Genomic DNA, 25,253 nt, shown 5'->3' with positions numbered 1-25,253 from the left:
TTCCCACAAAGAATGCATTGTATTTATTTCATGACAATACTTTTAATTAACACAAAATGTAAAAAAAAAATATGAATTCTATATTAATGGTGATTTAAACTAAAGTATATCGAATCAAACGCCTTATTTAATTTTAGCTTACAGTTCTATTTTATTTAGGAGCAGAGGTATTTGTTAGTCGTTGGCTTACATTAAAATTTCTAGTTTTATTTTGCGTATTGCCCATTCATTAAACAAAATATGAAGGAATATTACAACATTTTATATCGTCAACTCTAAAGAAAAAAAGCAATGTAGGAATTACTTGTCTGACTCCCCATGCAACAACTTTATCTCAATTCATTTGATTTTTGTGACCTTGAACGAAAGACAACGTCATCAACGTTTACAAAATTGAATTTCATTCACATGAACAACCTACTTGCAAAATGTCCAGACCCAAAGACCTTTGGTCATGAAGAAAAAACAAGTATAAGGAAAAAAGGAAAGAAAGATATGGCGCTTTTTTTTGTATTTTGTTTTTAATCAAACGTGTTATATGACAAATTTACCGGTTATCAAATTTTTGGATTCCCGATGTTGAATGACATTATTGGTATTCAACTTTTAAGCAAGTATGAAACGCAGACTCGTTTTAGAACAAATTAAAGTGTTAAAATGGATTTGTTTTTAATTCGTAATACAATTTCAAATACTTTTCTGCTTAAACTTCAATAAATAGAATAATTATTTCTTGCAATAGTAAAATATTCGGTATTAACATAACAGTTTGAATATGTTGCACCCGATGAGGATTTAATTGTATAGTGCTCCAGGAGGACTTGTATTACCGTACCTTGAACACCCACATATATGCAAGTCAATGAGGTCACGTTTGTCATAAAATTAATTCTGAAACTTTGTAACTGTTTCTGATTTAAGCTTCCTATATTCATACCTTTATGCATTTATATAGTTTTGAAATTCCAAGCGGGGAATGATGCCAATGTTAAATCTCTATTGGCATTGACCCTACCTTTATAACTATATGAATTTACTTCTGTATCTTCGTCAATTATCTCACATATCACCTTACCTGTACATAACCCACTGGTCTGATTACATATATCCCCTTTACAATTGGACGGGCAGCTTGTGTTGCAGATATCACCATAATATCCAGGTTTGCATGCTTAAATAAAAAAGAGCCTCAACAGTCATTTGAGACTTAATACACACATCGTTCACTTTACTTTACCAAAAAAAGAAATGCAGGGATGAATATAACATAAATACGATTTTACAAAAGTCTCTCTTCATATAAAAATACAATTGTGTCGTATCTATCTTCAAGTACATTTAGAAATCAAGCCAAGCATATTAAATGTGTATCAAAAAATTCAAATTCATTTCTTTGAGCATACAAAACGAAAATCTTAATACATCTGATCCGATTGTAGAAATGTCTTACATATACATCAAACAATTGTTTTCTGCTAAACTTTCAATAACAAAGTCACCATACCTGTACATTTCCCTTCATTTTGTGTGCAAGTGTTGTTTTCACAATTTGAGAAACATAACCGATCACACTTCACCCCATAGAAGCCGTTGAAGCAAGCTGAAAGTACATAAGTATGTGAAGCTAAACTTCCGTTTTTAATTTCAATCGTTTCCATCTGAGATATATTGATAACGAAAATATTGTTAAGATTTTACCTAAGCTTGAGTGTATACACTTGTTTTGGTGCGGGGAGGCAGGCAGGGGTATAGTCAGATGTGTATATGGATGCAAAGCGGATACGGACAGCGTAATGGGAAGCAAAGCAAATCATAGGAACAGTTACCTTCTTGCTATTTTTTCACATCTTCTATAATCGTCCTATATGTTACCAACTACGTTTAAACAAACAATATACGTATTGAACGTGTCGCAACATTTCGAGACCAACGTAATCAGTTGTTAAGCTATTACTGAGAGAGATATTTGTATTGTTTACATGTACAACGATGTGAGGAAAAATGTATATTTTTATGTCACTCGACAAAATAAAACGTTGATATCATATATTTCTAAACTGATTAATCTTATTGCAGTTATTGTCCTAAAGCTTGGTAATATTGTATGATAGTAAAACACTAGTATTGAATGCAAATTCATATGAAAGATAGGAAAGAGTTATAACCATTCATCTGTTTAATTTGTATGTAAAAAATACGTTTGTAAATCTTTAAATATCCATGAATTGCGCTCAAAGCAGTCATGGATCATGGAAAGGGTTCCACATTAGACGCATCTTACGACATGCATTTGGATAAATCATGTCACTTTTAAGCTCTACCTATGCAGGTTAGTTATTCCCATAGTCTTTATATATTCTAGGTTTAGTTATCTCAAACATCCATGGAGTATTAGAGCATAATGCACATATATGCAGTGTACATATAGAGGAAGGGTGTCTAAATAAGCTTTGATAGACTTTAGTTAATACATGGGCGTTTTATAATGATTGTTTTATCTACGCATGCTTTATTTTTAACATTAACAATAATCAGGTAACAGCGACAGTGATATATATCTTATATACTCACTTAAACACCTGAATGTTTTTCTTTATTGCAATATTAACTAATGATGAATACGAAAATAAACAACCATATACTCACAATATGATCTCATTGACAATTGGATCACCCATTTAAACTTAGGAAAATACGTTATGAAATATAATCCATCAGTGAGTAGATCAGTTGCCCTTTATTTTAATACTTACGACTACAATTTCCGGATATTTTGTCACAGACACGATTGGTACAACCACCATAGCAGACAACACAGGACGATCCGAAGAATCCATCCTCACAGTCTGGCCATTGCAAAATCAAAACGATCTTCATATATTTGTATATTGACATTTCACGAACATATTTATATATAAAACAAACCTATCTCTTACAGAACAACTTTGTACTGTATGCATGTCATGCATAAACATAGGTTAAGCATCCTCTTGTTTTCCAACGTAATGTTACCTCAATATGATGTAGTTAATTTTCATTTTGATGATCGGGATATATACCATCACCAAATCATAATCCGACCCAATATTTAACAACCATGTTGTAAAGTTTTAAAGTGTTTACGTAGTACTACCGGAATGTGTTTCAATCTCATACTAGTTTATCTGTTGTGTGTTCCTTCCACATATTTTATCAGGTCCTATATCACTTTTCTAGGTTCGCAAAGATCATGCTAATTTTACCGAAACCCTACGTAAAAAGCCAATAGCTGTGCACGTTTCAGCTATATATTCTTTCCCCCAGTTTAGGACTGCATGTTGTATACCATATTATGTTTTGCATATCCTTTTAGTTATTATTTTTTAGACGTTATACAAAATTTAAATGTTATCAAAATTTATTTGAATTATCTATGTTAACATGACAAATACATATGTGAATTATATATAATTTCCTAACTAATCCTTAAATAACACATTTCTCTACACGTTTTTCATAATTTACACTGATGCATACCTTCACACTCCCCATTGCTTTGTATACATCGGTTGACTTTACAGTTGAATCGACAAGTCTGATTACAACGGCTTCCATAATACCCGGGAGTACACGCTTTCATGGAAAATCACAAAGAAGAAGTCAGAATCCGAAAAATGGTAGGAAGCTTCATTTCACTTTTCTAAGTTTTAGGTCATTACTTGTCACTGATGATGTGATTGTATTAAATAGTGCTTAATACATGTGTATTTCAAAACACAACTGAGCAAGATTTTTCTTTTTATTGTTAACCGAATCTTATCAATTTATTATAAAAAAATAAAATCATAATGTAATTGCGTGTACTTAATAAATATATAACAGCAAATAACACCTCAGAAGTGGTATAATTACAAAATTTGAATGAATTTGTGTCCCCAGATCGAATGCATTATATTCTATGAGAAAAAATCAAATTAACACAAAATGTAAAAAGAATATTCATATAAATGTTGATTGAAACTGAAGTACATCAAATCACTTACCAGAACAAACACCGGATTCTACATAACATATGTTATCATAACAATTAGATGGGCATTCTACACATAAAGATCCAGACCTATAGTATCCAACTGCACAGTCTAAAAATAAAATGAAACATGTACATAATGTATACATTTATTACACGCATTGTCTACAATGATTTTAAAATATGTGGCGATATTTTATAAAATAAGTAGAAATGAATATTGAAGACTGCTTACCATATGTTGATTTACTTGAATAAGAAAATGTGATATTGTTATAATGAACATGATGTTACATTGTTATCATGATAAGACATATCCATATGTTATCATTGCACCGAAAGCCTATACGACGCCAAAGCAAAGACAATACACACTATCTTGAATCAGGTTATGATGACGACCTACACTCTTTTCTTATACTTAAAATGAGTTTTATCACAACGGTTCTCATGAATAGAAAAATGAATGATAAACTGATTTGTTTTCTCTCGTTCCACAGGCAAATGGCATTTTTCCAGTATTAAAATCTTCCAATATATGTAATTACATGCACATCCTCCGGTCACTGGATCACACAGACTATTGGCACAGCCTACATCACAATCTGATTCACAATTACCATCACCATATTTCCCAAGCGGACAACCTGAAATATATTAGCATACGAGTTCGGACATAAGCCCATTTGTGATCATTTGAAAAAATAATTAAGAAATAATCAACATATGTGCGTGCATTATGGTGGAATATATAACGAGGGTGAGAAAATGTTGGTAAAAATAAATTAACGCTTCGGCTTGAGTTAATTATTTTTCCAATATTTTCGAATCCCGAGTAAACGATGATTATTTGTATTCTACCAGGTCAAATGTAACTAATTGGAAAGTTTTGCTGCCTTTTAAGGCGACATGACCTAGATAATTCGATATGCAAATTAGACGCTGTTCTTTTGCGCGTGCAAGACTTATCACGCTATCGTGTTGCCTCGTTTTAACTTGATCACTGTCGTGCCAACATTTCTCAGTGCGTAGCGTTGAGATTCCCGGATAGCATTTACTTCTAAAACTATAAACATCGTACCGATATCAAGCGGATTTTGTTGGAAGTGCCAGTGATACAACGTCATACGATAGGCCTGACATGGGTTTGCATATTTAGTTGGTTGCCATGACGTTATGGAAAGTCGCTGACCGGCTGATCATGATGCGACCTTCACCTTCACCGACTTCGCCATACAGCTGTGTTTTGCAAATTTGCAACATTAAACTTCACACATGGTATGTCACTGTAGACGAATCACTTTGATTTTTGAAAGCAGACGACGTTTTGCAGACCAGAAACAACTGAATCCATGTGACGTCAGATACGATGTTTATTTCAATCAATCAAACATTGGCACGCTATCGACATCGTTCGTCAAAACATGAAATCAACCCTTGACAGTACATACACACACTGCACACATCGTGAAATGTACGGCACTACCCAGTTAAGTAAAAACAGAAGTAATTAATAATTTACCATTTTGTCTTCAGACCTGTACATTTTAAATGTCACTAATTAATAAACCATTTTCACTGCACGGACCCACATACTTAAGGTATATAGATCCGTGTAATCTTTTGAATGGCAGGCCTGTCAAATATTTTGATCCCGCCTGACAGTTATGCTTTTTTTGTTAAGTCATGATAAAATACGGGGAGGTTGTTGCAACAGCATGCATACGCATTATTTCACGTGCACTGGTTATTGGCATTGGCTATTGGCACGCGCATGGTACATGTATACTGCTCAATAATGCACTCTTTTTAACCAATGAAAACCGCCGTTACATTACAGACGTGGAAGAATAAAATATATTTAATCAATTTGTATTGTTCTATCATTGGCCAAATACCTTGGATGTACACAATTCTGTATATGTTTCATCTTCCACAACGTTATAACTTTCTCGATTTTTAACACAAATACAGCCACATACACACAATTATAAAAAAAAGTATTGTAAAATATTTAAATTTACGTACCGTACACTTCAACCTCACAAAGCTCCAGAATAGCATTTTTAGAGTACCACGATAGACCTCCAGACCGTCTGTCGCTGTATATCGTCAGGTACTGGGCGCTACCTGTACAGTTGATCTGGGGAGTCAACGACAACGCAGCCGACGTTGATGTTATGTCTTTATGGCAAAGGTAACCGTTCCGCCAATCCGACGTGTTCGACTGGTATACTTGATAGCCACCAAATCGTTGTCGTTGCGCATACCCTTGATCTAAATTTGATAAACAATAGTATCCACTAGAACTTATGAGTATATACTGTTTTTACGCAGGACTATTTTGCGTTTTCGCCAGGAAAACAACTGCATATTCTGTAACAAGCGACCAATGCAGAAACATCATGAGGAATTAGGGATTTTCATTTGTTTTCTCTTTTTTGCCACACTTCACTTTTTGCACTTATCATTAACTAGGTATATTTTTCTTGATAATAAAATCAATTTATTTTTTATCGGTTATGCTTTTGTTACGTTCCATTTAATTGATATCTCACATTAAAGCATGTATAAAGGGAGGAATCATTGGTTATATGTTGGTTGTTCTTATCAGTAATTTTCCTTAATAAACATGTGCCTAACAAGGCTTGACTTTGTCACAACTCCTATACATAGGTACACGGACAGAAGTACATACACATGTATCGACCGTTGACGTGTGTTGACGTATACACCGAAAACAGAACACTTGAGGTTTACAATACAAGTAGTAAACACAAAAGTCCGTCGTTAAAAACCAAGAATTCAAACGGGTCTATGTAAAACAGTCTAATGAAAACCTCTGGTGTAGAGACGATTCATTAGTCAGATTATCGACTTGATGGAAAGCATTATAAACAACATAGACAACCTGATATGTCTATTGTATACGATATACGTCATTGAGTGTACATTGGACTTTGCTTTCTATGTTATTACAGTTGTGTGACCGCGCAACGCACCAACAAAAGCGTGCGCACACCGTGCATACATCGTTCACACATCGTCCGCTTATCGTCCACACATGGTGCGTAGAACTGCGATTTAACAATCGTTCGGCCCGTTGTGCGCCTCTCTCCGCACAACTGTGCGATTTGGTACAACTTGATCAATATTACGGAATGAAAAGTATACGGAATGCTCGCATACAATAATGAACATTGTATATATTACTGTAATGTCTAATCACAATAATTAAGATTATGTACAATTTTACTATGCGTGTTACACAGTATAACAGTGACCGTTAGACTGTCAAGAATGGTTTGGCTCCAAGATAACAGAACAGGTAAATAACAATTTGATGAGTGACCGGAGTTTTACCTGGCCTGTGCCTGACGGGAAGACCTGATATGCGATACCATATGACCGTTATGAAAACACAACTGAGCGTTTAGTATTTGTAATTATGTCCCCCAAACAAAGTTTGGGGACATGTTGTTTTTGCTCCGTTTCTTATTAAGTCCCCCAAACAAAGTTTTTAAGTCCCCCAAACAAAGTTTGGGGACATGTTTTTGCTCCGTTTCTTATTAAGTCCCCCAAACAGAGTTTTTAAGTCCCCCAAACAAAGTTTGAGGACTTATTGTTTTTTACTACGTTTCTTCTTATTATTCTTCTTCTTCTGTGTTCTTCTTCTTCTTCTTATTCTTCAGCCATGAACTTTTCCGGAGGTTTTCTCAGAAACTACTGAGCGGATCATCATGCAACTTCACACACAAACTTATTAGGGGGTCTAGGTGTGCAACAAGCTATTTTTATCTCGACCGGAAGTCCAAGATGGACGCCATGAATTTTGGAATTTTTGGGAATTGAACATTTCTAAAGGTGTTCGCTAAGGATAGCCAATGACACCTATCTTATTTTACATGTTTTATAGATATTTTCCAATGCATTCCAAATTTGGCATGAAGGTGTATGATTGTACCGCAAACTCAACTATGACATCCGTTTTCTAATTAAATAAAATGGCCTTCATATACTGGTTACTGATTGGTCGAAGCTCTGTTGTAGGTATATTTCGTTCAAATTTAGTATGTGGCATTGCAAAGTCAACTGCGATATTTGTTTTTCTCATTTGACAAAATGGCCACCATATACTGGGTTCTGATTGGTCGAAATATAGATGTTGTCTGATTCTGCCCGGAACGGGTACATAGGGGTTTTGAGGGATGCCGAACACAATGGTAACAGTTTCGAAAAGTTTAGTTGCCATGGTAACGAAATGGAGCCTATGATTGGTCGATATTTAGCTGTGGTCTGAATCTGCCCAGAATTGGTAAATAAGGGTTTAAAAAAATGCAGAACATAATATTAACAGTTTCGAACAGCTCAGTTGCCATGGTAACGAAATTTGGGCCTCTGATTGGTCGAAATTTAAATGTTGTCAGATTCTGCCCAGAATTAGTACATAGGGGTTTTGAGGGAAGCCGAACACAATGGTAACAGTTTCGAAAAGTTTAGTTGCAATGGTAACGAAATGGAGGCCTATGATTGGTAGAGATTTAGCTGTGGTCTGAATCTGCCCAAAATTGGTACATATGGGTTTAAAAGGATGCAGAACATAATATTAACAGTTTCGAACAGCTCAATTGCCATGGTAACGAAATTTGGGCCTCTGATTGGTTGAAATCTAAATGTTGTCTGATTCTGCCCAGAACTGGTACATAGGGATTTTGATGAACATTGGCATATAGGGGTATAAGGGGACTACGAATTCAACCTCATATGTTTCCCTGCCATAGTAACCACTTGGAGGCTTCTGATTGATCGAAATTAAGATATTTTAACGATTTTTTATGATAATTGGTATATAGGGGTATTAGGGGACTGCGAAAAAAAACAGCATAAGTTTCGTTACCATAGCAATCACACGGAGGCTTCTGATTGGTCGAAATATAGATATATTTTCGATTTTTATGAAAATTGGTTTATGGGATTATTAGGGGACTGCGAAAAAAACTGCATAAGTTTTGTTACCATAGCAACCACACGGAGGCTTCTGATTGTTCGAAATTTAGATATTGTTCGATTTTGATGAACATTGGTATATAGGGGTATTAGTGGACTGCAAATGTATTCGCATACTTGTCGTTGCCATAACAACCACATAGAGGATTCTGATTGGTTGCAATTTAGAAATTGCTCAATTTATAAATTGGTCAATTTCACTCAAATCTATTATGTACATTGTAGGTGTACTACGGCAATGCAAGCCTTTTCTGATGCATCTTTGCGACTATGGGGGCAGTCTGGGGGACATCTGTAATGATCCCCCATTACAATTAGTACTTGTTTACGGTTTGGCCTATAGTCCCCCTTCACATTGATTTTCACACCCTGGTGAGTTACGTAAGTGCCCTGGGCGAGTGGTACAGGTACATGTACAAAGTGGCTATGTTTACCTGTATACAGGACTGTGTTGTAAATTTACATTTGTCGATTAAGGTCGTTTAAAAAACACCGAAAACACAATTTCTGAAAAATAGAAAGTTTAGACAGAAAGGTAAGCTTATAGAGTCCCATGTGGAAGAATAGCCTTTGGCTAAACATGTATTTTATCCTCAATAAAAAGAAAAATGTAATTAGAATATAGAAACATACTTAAAAATCAAGTTATATGTTTAAATACAAAGCCGTATGCATTGTTAAAGGGGCATCACGCTGAAGTAACTTTTTTTTTTTTTTTTTTTTCAAATACTACATAAACATATCAAGTGAGACTCCTTATGGAAAATAACGATCGGATTTGGCTGAAATAGATTCATAAAAAATGATTAAATCTAAGATAATCATCGGTATTTCTACCTGTCTGACCAACGTTTTGTTCAGGGCTTTCCCTCTACTAGCGCATGCGCATTGCACACCATTTCTTTGTAAACAAAATGACTGGCCGTGTGAAGTAAGCGAATGAAAAGTGTTGAATCGTGTCAGCTACGAAGCGAAAAGTTAACAAATGGTCAAAAGATAGCGCAAGGAGTACGTTACGAAATCTTCATTACAGGTGAGAAGTATTCAAAGGAGAAAAAAACTGCCCTAGTAGTTAGTAGCATGTATTCTTCCGGATAGCCGGTTACGCTGAAATGTAATCGACATAAATCCTAGCGCTGTTTATGTTATGTTTATATATACAACTATTAACCTCGTTAGTATCTCTGTCTGAGTTTGAACACAGATGAACTTAGTTAAATTTGTCAATGGGCATGCATCGGAGAGAGTTTACTTTGTGTTTCTATAATTATACAGTGGTTTATGCGAAAGGAAGAGATAAGTGACTGTTTAGTTTGATTTTGTCATGAGGCCCTCCAAGGGTTAACTGTTGTGATATGCACGGCGTATTCTGTCTGTCGGTACTCGTGATCGGGGTCAAATGAGACACGTGCGCTTTTAGATTTACATAATTTATAATATTACCGGGTTCAGTTAAATGGTATGATTTAATTATATTGCTGAATTGCTGATTTTTGGTTTGTTTTTACACACAAGATTTAAATTAGTACTTACATGAATACCCGACTTCCTCTGGCGCAATGACGCAATATATAAAAGAAAATCTCTCGTCGTCAGAAGGTTACATTATCGCAGCTAGATTAAAAATGTCAAAATGACAGGCCAGGATGAATAACTGAGGAAGGAGAACCTACTTCTAGTAAATAGGATAGCGTTACATTTTTTTCAAATCGTAATACCTTTTCTCTATAAATAATTAATTTTCGACATCAGATATAATCGGAATACGTATTGAAAACAGGGAAAGAAACATTTGTTTACGTTTTAACTACTGCTTCTGTTTCGGACAAAAATGAAATGATTCAAGAAAAAGTTGGCTCAACATAAAAAGGGTCCATTGACAATAATCCTTTAATCTATGAAAAGTATTGAATATTTTTTATCAAGTAGCTCAACACGTCACATATCTGACACATATTATGTACACGTAGTGGACTTGCCATACAGTTTAGTGTGTGATGGCTAATACGACTTACTAAGTGTTAGCGTATGGAGACAGTGAAAGTGGGAAAGAGAGAATACATACTTTTGTATGCATGGTATAGAAAAAATAAAGAGCCAAAGATATTGAGTTGTACAATGTAAAAAATCACAAACGTTTCTCTTTTTAATACGCGTGTAGTTTGTCATTGCATATATGCAATTTATGAAAACATTTGAAAGGGGATATTCGTCTCGTGTATATTCCTTTTTACAGAAAGGTTTGTCCCATGGTTGAAGAAAGGTGTTTAGCCTTGTACATATGTCACATTCCGGTACTAAATTTAATATATATTTTTTATATATATACTTTATGTTTATGCCTTTTATCATTGTTGACATTTAATTGTAAATGTAAGACGGGAGAAGGCTTTGATAAATTGTAAAAACGTGTGCCCCACCCTTGTTTAATTGTATTGGCAACAAATATGTTTAAAGCTAAATAAATTTAAATTCTGAATATTGGCAAGTGTGCAATCATCTTCTGATGATGAATAACTACTGTTCAATATGTTTTAATACGGACTTAGAAATCATATTACTTGGTTTCATAGTGCGGTAGGGGGGGGGGGCGTTGGAAACCGTTTCATCTCGCCCAGACCGCTCGTGTTTATTGCCTAGTCAGGTGACGTTATCGGCGCTATTTTTAGCAGGGCTTTCCCGAACAATTCAGGTGGTCAAACTGGACATTTGGAACGGACTATGAATATGGGGATAGCGAGGTAACATAAATGGAAGTGCATACAATGCAGACATTCATTAAAAACAATATGGCTCTTCACGTGATGTCCCTTTAAGCCTTTCCTAATTTTACACCCAACCACGATTGTTATCGCAGAACGTTCGTCCATCGTCCGCACAAATGTTTGCAAGCAATGATCGTCCACTTTTATACCGTTCGCACATCGTGCACACATCGCTCACACACCGTGAGCACATCGGGAACACACCGCACATCGTGTAACGTTGTGCGAACCCACATCTGTATGTTAAATGATGTCAAGATATCCTCGTTGTTTTTACTATTCTCGGGGTGGACCTAACGGGCCGTTTAACCATGTATAGCTAAAAATAAATGCCCTTCCCTACTTAATTATGTAAATATAGTTTTTGAATGTCAATAATCTCAATTCCGGGATTTACGACTTCGCAATAGCCAGTGTCATTTGAAGACGGGTGGGATGGGGATGGGGTGGAGTTACATTTTAGTCGTCTTTCATGACATGCAGTTAGACAACACAGTATCGTCTAAAGGTCACGAAAAACACGAAAAATTTAAAACCAGAATTTTCTTTTATTGGTGGATAAAAATTATATATTTTACTACTCACTTCTGTAGTATACTTTGACATATTCCATAACGATCAGTCCCTCTAGATTTAATTGCCACCATGCCTCCTTTTCACCTGTCTTTGTATGTGAACAGCAGCTGTCGATGTCGAAGATTTGTTTTCTACAACCATCTACTGCCTTGCCACTACGGAATGGAGCACTGTGGTTTGAACTTTGAGTGGATATTTTGACATTTGGCTCACGGCTGGTGTTAACTGTAAAATAATAATTATTATTGTGTATATTACTGATCTAAAGTACTAATAATTGTCATTATGATCAGCATTACAGGGTCATCAATGTACGAATGTGTTGGTGGTAAAATCAAGTATTAACACAATTGATAAGCAGAAATAAATGGAAAACGGATACTAATATTGGTAAAAAAATGTATCAAATAAACCAATAAAATAATTAGAAAAAGGAACCAGGACTTTGTTATTGTAGTGATTATTTCCTTTTCCACTCATGTTTAACTTTTATTTGAAACAGCTAATTATAATTATTCAAATTTCTTCTCCGTTTTAAAATAAATGATACAATGCATATGCAGCTAATTAATACAATTTAAAAACAGTCTTAAACGAACAAAAACAGTTATTACTTATGAAATATACTGATGTTCGTGCATACCCCATCGGCTAGCTTGTAACCGAATTATATGTATGCCAAAATATTCATCTTGAAGACGTGAGATCACGTAAATAATCAGAATTTGTGAATTAAGCTTTTGAGAAAATATAACGCCGTAGTTATTCGTGTAAGCACGGCGTTAAAATCACTGCAAATCAAAATGGCAGACTTGGTCACTTCCACTCGACTAGGTATCAAACAGAGGTCAACGATTGGAAATGTGGAATAATATGACCGTAACTTGACCAAAAAATAATAATAATGATAATACATTATGATTGTTATAATATTGTAAATAATTTAGTAAACCAGGGAGAAAAATGGATTGACTATTACCGATAATTTCGTCAACAAAAGAAAATAGCCTAAAGAAGTCACAGACAATGCCCCCACGAAACAAATTCGCACAATAACAAATTAAACTAGATTTGATTGAGATCAAAACATGGGATTTCCAACAAGAAAATGAACAAAGAAATGTTCTCGGACTGACGATCGCTTTTATACGTTTCCCTTCGCTTTCCTTCTCTGACAAACCTTGTACATGTACCTTATTCATATTATAGGGTCAGTTTATTTCTAAACGGTCAGCGTTTCTATCTTCCCTCCTCACCCTCCCTTCCTCTTCGAGGTCATGTTTTTTCCCTGAGGTTTTTGTGATATCAGTTCTATTATTTGGACACGGCGACACCAAACCCCAGTACACACAGTGATGGTCGGGTAGTTGACAGCACTGTTATTTGGATGCAGCACGCCAAACTCCAGTACACATCATGATGGTTAACAGGCAATGCTGATTGACAGCTGTTATTTGGACCCGACAATACCTATCCAAATCATGCACAGTGACTCTGTGTATTTCTTTGGATATTATTGAGTAAAAATAGAAAACATACATTTAACCATACAGTGAGTAAATTGTTCCTGGACATATTGAAGCTGACTATCAGGCCTATTAAGTTTGGAAGATGTACCTTGTTTGTTGATAAGGTCAGATCTGTGATTCAATAGGACCATACTTATCAGGAGACAGTCTCAATAGTTTAAATTTTCTGTAAGAGTTATTGCCCTTTTATTATTTAAAGCGATATTTTGTAGGTGTGTCATGTTCATTGATATGCATCATGATGCATTGACCTTAAACTTGATAAATCTTAAGAATTTTTAAATTTTAATTTTTTGGATCATTTGACCCCTGTGACCTTGAATAAATGTCAAGGTAAATAATATTATTGATGCTATGACCTAGAAACTTTGGAAATACTTTCATAAGAACGTGCCCTTTGCGATGTAATAAAATTGAAACTTATTAAGAGTTTCATTTTGACCTATATTTGACCCCATAGCGAGGTTTTTAACTTGACATATTCTCTGGAAACATGTCATAGGAAAAAGTTAGCACCGACCAAGATCTACAAGATCCACACAATGTTCATGCAGAACAACGAACGCTTATGAAGTTATGGTCGTTCTAAATATGTTTTAAAAATAAATATATACTGAAATATGAACGTTCTATATGTATTCGTTCTTGAGATAGAGTGTCCACAAGATCAATAGGTATTTCCAGCCTGGTATTAATCTCACACTTGTAACCTTATAAGTGATCTAAAATAAAGCTACAGGCAAAATGTCAGTATCTATTGCTATAAGTTATCCAAAAGAACATGCTAAAATATTTTAAAACATTTGACCCCTGTGACATTGAAAGTCGAACAGGGTCATCAAACGGAACAAAATGTATAGCCCTTTATCTTAGCATGAAACTTGCCAAATATCAACACCCTAGACCTTTTTTTTTCGAGATAAGGTTATTTAAGGGTTCATACATATTTGACCAAATTTAACCTTGAAATTGGGTCAAGGTCATCCAAATGATTGCCCTTCATTCAAGCATGCAACTGGCCAAATATCAGCATTCTATGCTTCATGGTTATTCAGAAGAAGTCGTTTAAAGATTTTGAAACAAATTTAACTCCTGTGACCTTGCATATTAGTCAAAGTCAATCCATTTTAACAAACGTGGTAGCTACTAGCTAGATATCCGCATTATAGGCCTGATGGTTATTCAGAAGAAGTTATTTAAGATTTTAAAGAAATTTGACTCATGTGACCATGAATATCAGTCAAGGTCATTCCACTGGCCAAATAGTATTATCCTGGGCTTTCTGGTTAATTAGAAGAATAAGAAGTTTTGAACATATTTGATCTTTGTGACTTTAGATAAAGGTCAATGCCATTAATTTGAACAAACTTGGAAGCACTTCATCCCAGCATGTTACGGGCCTAATATCATCATCCTGGAACTTTTGGTTATTTAGACGAAGTTGTTTAAAGACTCAAAACATATTTGACCCATGTGACCTTGACGAAAGGTCAATGTCATTGATTTTAACAAAATTAGTAGACCTTTATCTTAGTATGCTACTTGCCAGACATCAACATTCTGGGCCTCATGGATATTCAGAAGAAGTTGTTTTAAGATTTTAAACATATTTGACTCCTGTGGCCTTTAATTCATGCTCAGATCATTCATTTGAATGAACTTGGTAGCCCTTTATCCCAGCATGCTACTGACCAAATATCACTACCCTGGGCCTTCTGATTATTAAGAAGAAGTTGTTTAAATTTTTTAACATAGTTGACCCCCTTGACCTTGAAAAACGGCGAAGGTCATGTATTTGAACACATTTGGTAGTCCTCCATGCTGGCATGCTACTGGCTAAATATCAACTATCTAGGCTTCTTTGTTATTCAGAAAAAAATATATGTTTAAAGTAAAAAGGTTGACGCAGTACAGACGGACGGACGACGGACACCGCACCACGGCGTAAGATCACTTGGCCCTTAAGGCCAGGTGAGCTAAAAATGAGATGATAACATGTTCATATTAAAAAAAAAATCAGAAATATACATTTAAATGATTCAACAGGAACAGGTTGGCATGCGTAATACTTGCAGGGGCGCCGTGTCTGCACGAACAATTACATTATGATTTGTCCTCACTGGTTTTATTTAGATTTGTTGTATTAGTTAACTTTACGTCAAGTATACACGTTTGTACAATAATAAGCCTTCGGTTACAAGCTTACCGATGGGATATGCATAGACCTGCCCTCGTCTCTAGACTATTGAATTGTTTAGAAAAAAAATAACTCTAATAATTTTGATCACTTGAATGTCTGATTCTAGATACTGGTCAAATGTGGATAAGGTTTGCCATTTGACTGCCTGATTATCGCAGGCTGGTCAGCACCTTACCTGTTATTGCTCTCACCTCCTTTTCTTACTAAACACCGGTTGAACTAGTAAACAATGGGAATTGGATTTATTCTGTCATGTTTGTTATGACATAATGCTGATGCAAACAATATACATATAATGATGTTATGTATATTATGTTTGTATTTTTAACCACTTTGTACATTTTATGCTAACTACTGGGTATCAAAACAGTCCCAATGGGCCTGCATCGCTCATCTTGTGTTAATCTCACACCTGTTATCTTAAGGTTCAACAAGCTTCTAAAAAAATGTATACGTCACCTTAAATATCAACCCCCTGGTATGTCATATTCACAGACCCCTCATACAAAATCGAAATATATATATATGTAACTAAAATATATTGAACTTGTACGTAAGCTACTTAAAAAGTACATATCCAAGTTAATGTAGTCAATAATAAATCATCAAGGCTGATTTCTTCATAAACATATCTCACTGGACTTATAACATGTCAATCTCTTTAGTGATTTAGCTGAATGCTACGAAATGACATATTATTTAAAGTTAATTCATATACAAAGGTCATGCGAAGGTATTTTCTCTTTGGCTAGGTGTGGAGAGGCATACCGGCCTCAAAAGTAGATCAATCTTGCAATGGCAATGCCCAAAAAACATGATGAAACATCCGATTAACATATTTTTACAGGTAAGTACATGTATATGAAAAACCTCAAACACATGAACACAAAAACAACTTGATATTCATATAAAGTGTCCTTTCTTATCATTTAATATTTATATTAAAACGCTAGACATGTTTTGAACATCATCGCACTATTCAGTTTCAATGTTTATAACATCTCTAGCGCCTTCATAACATCACACAATGTTATTAAATGGCATATCATCTGAAGTTCATTTCATATTTTACTATGATTAAAGTGGTTATCCATGACAACATCTATCTTTATTAGGAAGGAACTTCTCTCAACAGCTAACAGAAGACGAATAAAGCTCCGCATAACCTTGGCATATAAATAATCTTTAAATTATTGGTCATTTCTTAGCACTCATTTGGGTCGCAAAATAGATTGACATGTTATACGTCAGGTGAGCATTTTTTTATAACAACATCAACCTTAATGGGTTTTTTTTTTCATAGCCTATGCACAAGTTCAACATATTCAAATCACATATATAAGTTCCGATTTTTAATTGAGGTCTTGAATATGACTTTTCAGGTGGTTAGAATTTTAGGTGACTACTGCATATACTATGGGGGGCTTGTTGAACTTTAAACGTGGACTTAGATAAAGCTACAGCCAAATTAGCAGTGTCTTGACTCGAAGTCATTCAAAAGAACCTGTTGAAAGAATTAAATGCATCTGATCCATGTGGGTCAGGTGAGCTAACAACTATACAGCCCTTCATCCAAGCATGTTACATGTTTAAAAACATATTGACCCCTGTGACCGTGAATATAAGTCAAGGTCATTCATTTGAACATATTTATTAGCCCTTAATCCAAATAAGCATGGTATTTGCCAAATATCATCATCCTGGGCCTTTTGGTTCATCTGAAGAAGTCGTTTAAAGTCAAAAGTTGACGTTGGAAGGACGACGGTCGCGGCACCACGGTATAAGCCCACTGGCTTTTCGGACTAGGTTAGCTAAACCTGATTAAAAAGGTCATCATGGTTTTATTTACCTGAAACATTCTTGTAAAAACAAAGCTTTTCATCTTTTCCTGCAAAGTAATTTTGACAACTCTTTCTTAATTAGGTCGATTACTGAATAAGTCTGTTTTCTTAATGATTTGGTAATCGCTTCATCCATGTTTAGGACATATCCAACTATAATTAAACAGGCCCTATAATGTCAATTACAACAGCATGCTTCACATACTTAACTACTCTGTTTGTGTTGTATGTTTGTTGTCTCATAGTGACTGTTGATCTCTGTTAAATGTTATTTATGTTGAAAAATGGGCGGATCGACCTGAATATTTGACAAATATCTTTGTCTGTTCTATTGGTACTACATGTTTTGCCTTTATATGTATTTAAGTAAAACCAATAAGCATTTGCTACATACTGTCATTATTTCTGTTTTGCCAATATATATATATATATTAAGTAATACGCACCAGAAGAATCATTTGCTTGTTCAGATCCAATGTTCATATCGGATCATACTGTCGTTATTACGTATGAGACCTATATGTGGGACAAGGAAGTAATTCCAACAAAATAGACATTATATAAGTTACACACGTTAAAACTCAAAACACCTACATTACCTAAACACAAAATAGATATAATATTACATTACTATTCTATAAAGACCATAAGCCCATTGGCTACAGTAGGTCACATATATATATGGAATGTGTAGTTGACTAGACTAATGTTTTATTGTCATTGACTTCCGAACAGTGTTGTAAAACATATCAATCGGCCTACCAATGCCAGTACAAAAGAAAGAATAGTAGAAACACATCACCATTGTTAGGCAATATTTGAAACATAGCTAGTATATTGTATATGTGTTGTTTTTATATGTGCATACCTTGAAATAAATGCATATCGTTTGATACTATATCACAGTAACTGTGCAATGCAGAAGTATAAAACATGAACCTTAGGTACAAGCTATATATTAACCCCTACCTGTTGTACCAGCAACATTACCCATGGTTTAATACTTAAGGTTTGTGCTATAATATGTAGGTCCAGATCAACGTGACGTATATGTTTACTATTAGAATGAAGGATAAACAGAAAGTGTACATCCAATCATACCTGATGTGTTGACAATCTTTAAAGTTGATAAGATACACAGAACCTCCAGCAGCCAGATATTACACACCTTCATTTTACTTATACTGCGTACCGTATCAAACGAAAGATTTGTGTCTGCTCCGTCGCAAGCGCACGGGTATCCAATGAGGAAGTACATGTTCTGCTCTACTAATCAACAAAAATACACGGCCATTCGATAAGGTTGTTGTTGTTTCGAATATCAGTATTTTTAATCTTGTTTTGTTGCCTGTACACAAGTCTTAACTTGCCTGGATAGTTTTCTACTGGCAAATATTTTCAATGTCGTATGCATGTAGTTCATTCCGACAATCAACCGACAGGTTTCGTTGGCAAGGAAAGTTAAATCATTATTATTATTGAAATGCAAATGGACGTAAATTATGTTTTCAAATATAAAAGTGTGTCGGTAAGCCTGTCTTAATCTGGTTGTACCTACCTGTATATGAGTTTCTCTTATCCTGGCTATATAACCGACATACGAAACCCAAAACGAGGCATATCGCTGAACAGACCTAATTAGCATAAGTATGTCTTATGATAATTCTGTGGGGAACATATTTGTTTACTAACTTATTTATACAGTTGTGTGACCGAACAACGCACCAAAAGTAGCGTGCTCATATCGTGCATAAATCGTGCACACGACGTCCACACATGGTGCGCACAACTGTGCGATTTCAAAATCGTTCGCCCAGTTGTGCGCTTCTCTACGCAAAAATGTGCGATTTGGTACAATTTGTTGATTAATATTACGGAATAAAAAAAACATACGGAAGTTAAGGCTTGTATGCAATAATGCACACTGTATATATTAATTTCCCATCAAACTTATCAAGATGTTGTACAGTTTTACAATGCGTGTTACACCATATTACAGTGACCTCACGCGTTAGACTGTCAGGAATGGGTTTGGCTACAGGTAAATAACATTTTGATGACTTACCTGAGTTTTACCTAGCCTGTGCAGGACACAGGGAGCTGCTGTATTTTACCGTATGACTGTTATAAAAACACAACTGATCGTGTAGTATTTGTTAGTTGCATTCGGTTCGGTCTATATCTCCCCTCTATCTGGAATGCACACCTCGACGAGTTACGTTCCAGGTACGTACCTGTGGATAAGTTTATCTGTATATTGGACTAACTCCATATTTGTTGTAATTTTTCGTGAGTCGATTGAGGTCCCGTTTAAAATACACCGAAAACACCATTTCTAAATTTAAGAAAGAATAGATAGAAAGATAAGCTGAAAGATGAAGCTAGAATATTGAAACACACTTACACATGTTTAATATGTTTAAACACGAAACCGTTTATATTGTTAAGTCATTCTTCAATTTACACCAACCACGACAGTCGTCAACGAGAGTCGCACTACGATCGTCCATCGTCCGCACAAAAGTGTACAAGCAATGATCGTCCAGATTTTTATCGTTCGCACATCGTACACACATCGTTTACACACCGTGCACACATCGTGCGCACAACACAAAAACAGGTGGCAAGTCGATATCACACCTAGTATAACAGGAATATAAACCGAGTTTCCTACCGACGTTATTTTGGGAAATGTGATAATATATCGACATTACGAAAACATAAATTCGACACATCCATATTTTATGTTGACATAACAGATTATGGCGACATCCGTAACTAGATAAGTCGATGGAAGAAAGAGGGTCCTACTGTAGTAGTTAAAATATGTTTATTATATTGTCTAGGTATTGATTCATGCTTGATGAGGAATAAGCCAGTAATGCATCTGTAACGAAAAAATTAATGAAAATATTTTATGAAAATTATTCCTTTACAGAAATAGATATATACAAAAAAACATGACTCTTTCTTTTCTTTATCAAAACTAATCCCATTTAAACATATAAAAGTTAGACGATGGTAAAATCAATTCTTCCGTTCAGCAGGTATCGCCTAAACAGTTGAGTGTTATCAACAGATCATCTGATATATCAACATAAAATATTTAATAGGTCTCGCGTGACGTCTATAATCATACGTCGATGAGGATATTATTGTATTGTGCTCCAGACGTGACCGCAGGTAATTACACACCGCGCTATACCATCACTGAAATACAAAATAGAATGAATATTTAGAAATGAACCTGTATGAATTAACTAAAAAGGGTATCTTGTTAAGGAATATGCGTGTAAGGTATTTCAGCTTTGTATCATTCCTAGTCCTATACAATGTGTACGCAGTTTAGCAGTGTGAATACTTAAATCGATTTTGTTCTATTTAAAGCGTTTGCATATAATGAACATGTTTTTGTCAACTACAAATATTGATTGTTTTTGTCTATTGTAAAAAGCGACTATGCGCATGCGCTTATCCTGGTGACTTCCGTTAAAAGTGCAATTAAATCCCTGAAAAGGTCAGGCTTAAATTTATGCGTATTTTACACATACACCAGTGCTCTTTGTATAGCTGATAATCACGGTCACTAGTTCAATGTCACATGGTGTGTTAAAGCTCCAGTTAAGGCAGATACATTGACAATTGGTTTCATTAATGAAAAATATTACATATGGATATTCCTATCACTATACATTTCAGTAGAATGACCTATGACCTTCCATGACCCATACATGAATTGTCCTTTGATGTAAAATGTACAAGACTAACATGTATCGTCTTACCTGTTATTATTTATCAAAATGACGTTTGACGTTTGGAGACCTTCATATTGACCTTTGTCCTATTTTGATCTATAAGATTTGCCAATTAAAAGTATTGCTGATTTGAAGTTATCATCAAATTGACGTATGTCTTACTGTTAAGACAATATCTGCAAGTGTAATGAATGTTACACTGTCCTTAATAACAATAACCCCTGGACAAATAACCCTAGTTTGTCTGTATTTTGACCTTTGATATAGGATGCGAAATGATATATATGTGCTCCGACAAAGGATGCGAAATAAAAAAATATGTATCATATTGATCATCAGTTTGACCTTTTCTGACCTAAACATTGATCTTCGATATTTAGAAGTTTGCTTCGGAAAAATTTGCACAAAATTGTATGTTTATTGTTTATGTTGATTGTTCGTATCGTTTTTGGCCAGTAATATATAATTTGACATTCTGACATTCATTTATGTGCTGTTGATCTGCGGAGTAATTTTAATTTGGCAGAACATGTGTAAATAGCCGTGACATATAATGCAGTTTGAAATCTATATAGACCATTCATTTAATAATATATATTGAACATAAAAAATGAGCTAGAGGTGTATATAATGAAATACAAAACATGTACCCAGTGGTATAGAGGTCGTATCTGAGAAAATAAGTGAAATTTTGATAATCTCTTAGATATTGTGGGCATCTCAATTATTAGAAATTATTATTGTTACAAAAGAACAATCAATTGTCAATTAATATTATAAGAAGTTCTGGCCTGAAAAAGTGTTGAGCAGCTATGTATTTGTCAGTTGATCATATGCTGCCCTGTGACTCAAAGTATGGAGAAATAGAGTTGGCGTTGTTTTAAGCAAAAATCGAGGAGGATGTGATATTTTAGCTGGCGCATTACAAATCAATTAACATACTTGTACAATTTTTTTTAGTAAAAAATAAATAAATAATTGCACAATGACCCAGAGGGCCTGTATCACTAACCTGGAAATGTTAGCAAAATTGAAGTTGGAATAGCCAAATGTTGCTGGTAGTGTACAAGTATTACATGGTTATGTGAATATGCAATTTGACAAAATCCTGTCATTCTTACAGGAAAAGGGGAATTTTGCTATGTTTCCCCTATTGGTCCCCGCCCCTTTGGTCCCAGGGGGGTCAAACCCACTGTTTATACTGTATATTTTAGTCATCTTCATCAAATGATGCTTTAGACCAAATATGGACAAAATCCTGTCATTCCTACAGAAGTAGACGGATGTTAAAGCTATTTTTCTGTTTTCCCATTTTGTCCCCGCCTCTCTGCCCCCGGGGGGTTCAGACCAACCATTTATTCAAAAATGATTTTCCTCCCCCAAAGGATGCTACTGATAAAATTTGGTCAAAACACCTTCATCCCAACAGCAGATGAAGGATATATTCCTCTGTATCCCTTATAGGGCCCCCTTCTCCCTACCCCAAAGGAGGTCAGACTGTACAAACCTTTTTACATTCATGTAATTACTGTGAAAAAGTGGTTGAGAGTTGTGGAAAGTCCGGATAATGTGATTAATAGATCAAGAAAGCATGGTTTCCAAACAGAGCCCGGATCAGTCAAGATGTGCAAACTTAACATCACATCATTATCAAGAAAGATTGATTGATGTAAAGGAATTATTTTTTTTGTTATGTACGTTTCAATGGAAGTTGTATTAGAGTGATTCATACACGGAAGTTAATATGTTTCTGCTTCAATTTTGTCAACAATCATTATACTATGTGGCTTATAAATACAGTGGGGAACACACATGTGCAACTTCCGGGTTAAAACGCCCTTCCATTTTGTGTTTGTCATCGAACTGGAATAAAACAGATATGAGATCCTATTCAAAAGCATAGATATTCTCTTTATACTGGTAGAAATACGCTATCAATATGAGCGTATTGAAGATAAACACATTTGATTATCATGAACAATATATAACAAAAATAACTACTTTTTCTTCTTTTGATATCGATACCAAAACTAAGATTAGTTCCACTTATATATGCACAGAGAATGATATGGACAGATTATATTACTGTCTATTGTGCAAATTATCGTGAAAGGCGACAAATGTAGGATACCTGTTGAGTCTGGTGTTTTCCTTCCATGTCTTCTACTACAGGGGTATTTAGAAATACTAATTGATCCGCTGCTGTCAATGCAAGACTTAGCAAGTAGAAGTATATCTTTCCTTTCTGTTACATTTCTCTGGTATGTTGTGTCCACTTAGGCACCAGCCTTCATATTATCTAAGCTGTTGAGAATATATTCAACAACAAACAAAATCTAAACATTATTAAGTGGATGCGTGTATTGATAAAACGTTTCTGAATCGTTCTGGTCTCTGAAGCTCTAAAACGCAAACAGAAAATGGACTCAGAAACAAAATCAGTGACAACAATATATTACTGTACACGGTAAACTGAAGTTGTATTAAATAACCCATAAGCAATGATATTGCCAAACAAATACTTAAGTTCCCCAACTATCGTTTTTTCACTCTTCCCTGATTCTAATCACAACGTTTGCCTTCGCATCCAAAACCAAACACATATTATAATGGTTTTTTTCAATTAGTGTTTATGTATACCGATTCGCTTGTTTTATTATAGCATCAGTCCGGCCACGGGCAAGGAGTTATTCCCCTTGTATCAACTTGTAAACACAAAGCAAGGTCACGTGTGTTAAAGACTCAGGAGTTTAGTTATACTTTCGTCTAAGTTTCTCTCATGAGTATGAATGATTTGTGGTTGGACCCTTAAAACGTTCGTGCATTTTTTTACAAATGTTCCTGTAATAATGTCATTGTATATTTAAGTCCAGTCAGAAATCAGAAATCAGAGTATTCGAGTGAGATCTGGTCACCTTATCAAACTACATTTGTGCACCAAAATAAAAATATTCAGAGGAATTTGTTTTTTTTTCATTTTAATGTTTCAAAGCAGCTTTTCAATTTCACTTCCACACTGCAATACAAGTTATTAGCAGGAATTCGTGTGTACTGGACTGTATGTTTGAATGTACTCTGTCTATATTAAAAGTATCGCTGAAAGGTTTTATGTTTTGAATAAGTTCCATAAATACGCATTGTATTCTACATTGTTATCTATCTTATATAGTACAGGTTTGTCTTTATCTTGGATATTGTATTATGGTACAATTCAAATATATCTACATCCTATAGATACATATATTAGATAGACAGGCGGGGAGGGGGGGAGGGGGGACAAAATTATGCTGAGAAGTACTTCAATATCATGGCAGTAATCTTTTTAGGACTATTAGGACAGTTATGTGATGGTCTAAGTGAGAAAACCTACTTCATTATTGCAATAGAGTTTATGTTTGTAAAGAAATGGGATTCAACGATTGAATGGAAACTACTTTAATAAGTTAGACAGATAACATAATATTAAAGTATGCTGCCTAACACCAGTATGCCTCTACAACAGTTGAGCTGTGACCAGCTGTGAACATGGATGAAGCGTTCAAGGAACTTTGACCCGTCTCACCGAGTTCAA

At 34.9% G+C, this 25,253-nt stretch overlaps 1 protein-coding gene across 1 annotated transcript in view; it reads right to left on the bottom strand.

Moving 5' to 3' along the window:
* The window catches only part of LOC110448270 (cell death abnormality protein 1-like), a 164,468-nt gene extending 145,310 nt beyond the window's left edge, over positions 1–19,158 (bottom strand). Inside the window, exons 1-6 of the mRNA XM_021494440.1 lie at positions 19,029–19,158; positions 12,367–12,582; positions 6,038–6,286; positions 4,558–4,656; positions 4,023–4,121; positions 1,076–1,171 (exon numbers count right to left, since the gene is read on the bottom strand). Coding sequence (XP_021350115.1) covers positions 1,076–1,171; positions 4,023–4,121; positions 4,558–4,656; positions 6,038–6,286; positions 12,367–12,582; positions 19,029–19,101 — 832 coding nt within the window. The 5' untranslated portion in view covers positions 19,102–19,158. The remainder of the gene's footprint in view (positions 1–1,075; positions 1,172–4,022; positions 4,122–4,557; positions 4,657–6,037; positions 6,287–12,366; positions 12,583–19,028) is intronic.
* Between the last annotated feature and the right edge of the window lie 6,095 nt (positions 19,159–25,253).

The sequence above is a fragment of the Mizuhopecten yessoensis genome, unplaced genomic scaffold (genome assembly GCF_002113885.1).
Source record: "Mizuhopecten yessoensis strain PY_sf001 unplaced genomic scaffold, ASM211388v2 scaffold3963, whole genome shotgun sequence".
NCBI lineage: Eukaryota > Metazoa > Mollusca > Bivalvia > Pectinida > Pectinidae > Mizuhopecten > Mizuhopecten yessoensis.
Note: the sequence above shows the minus strand (reverse complement) of the source record. Positions and strands in the feature narration are given on the sequence as shown.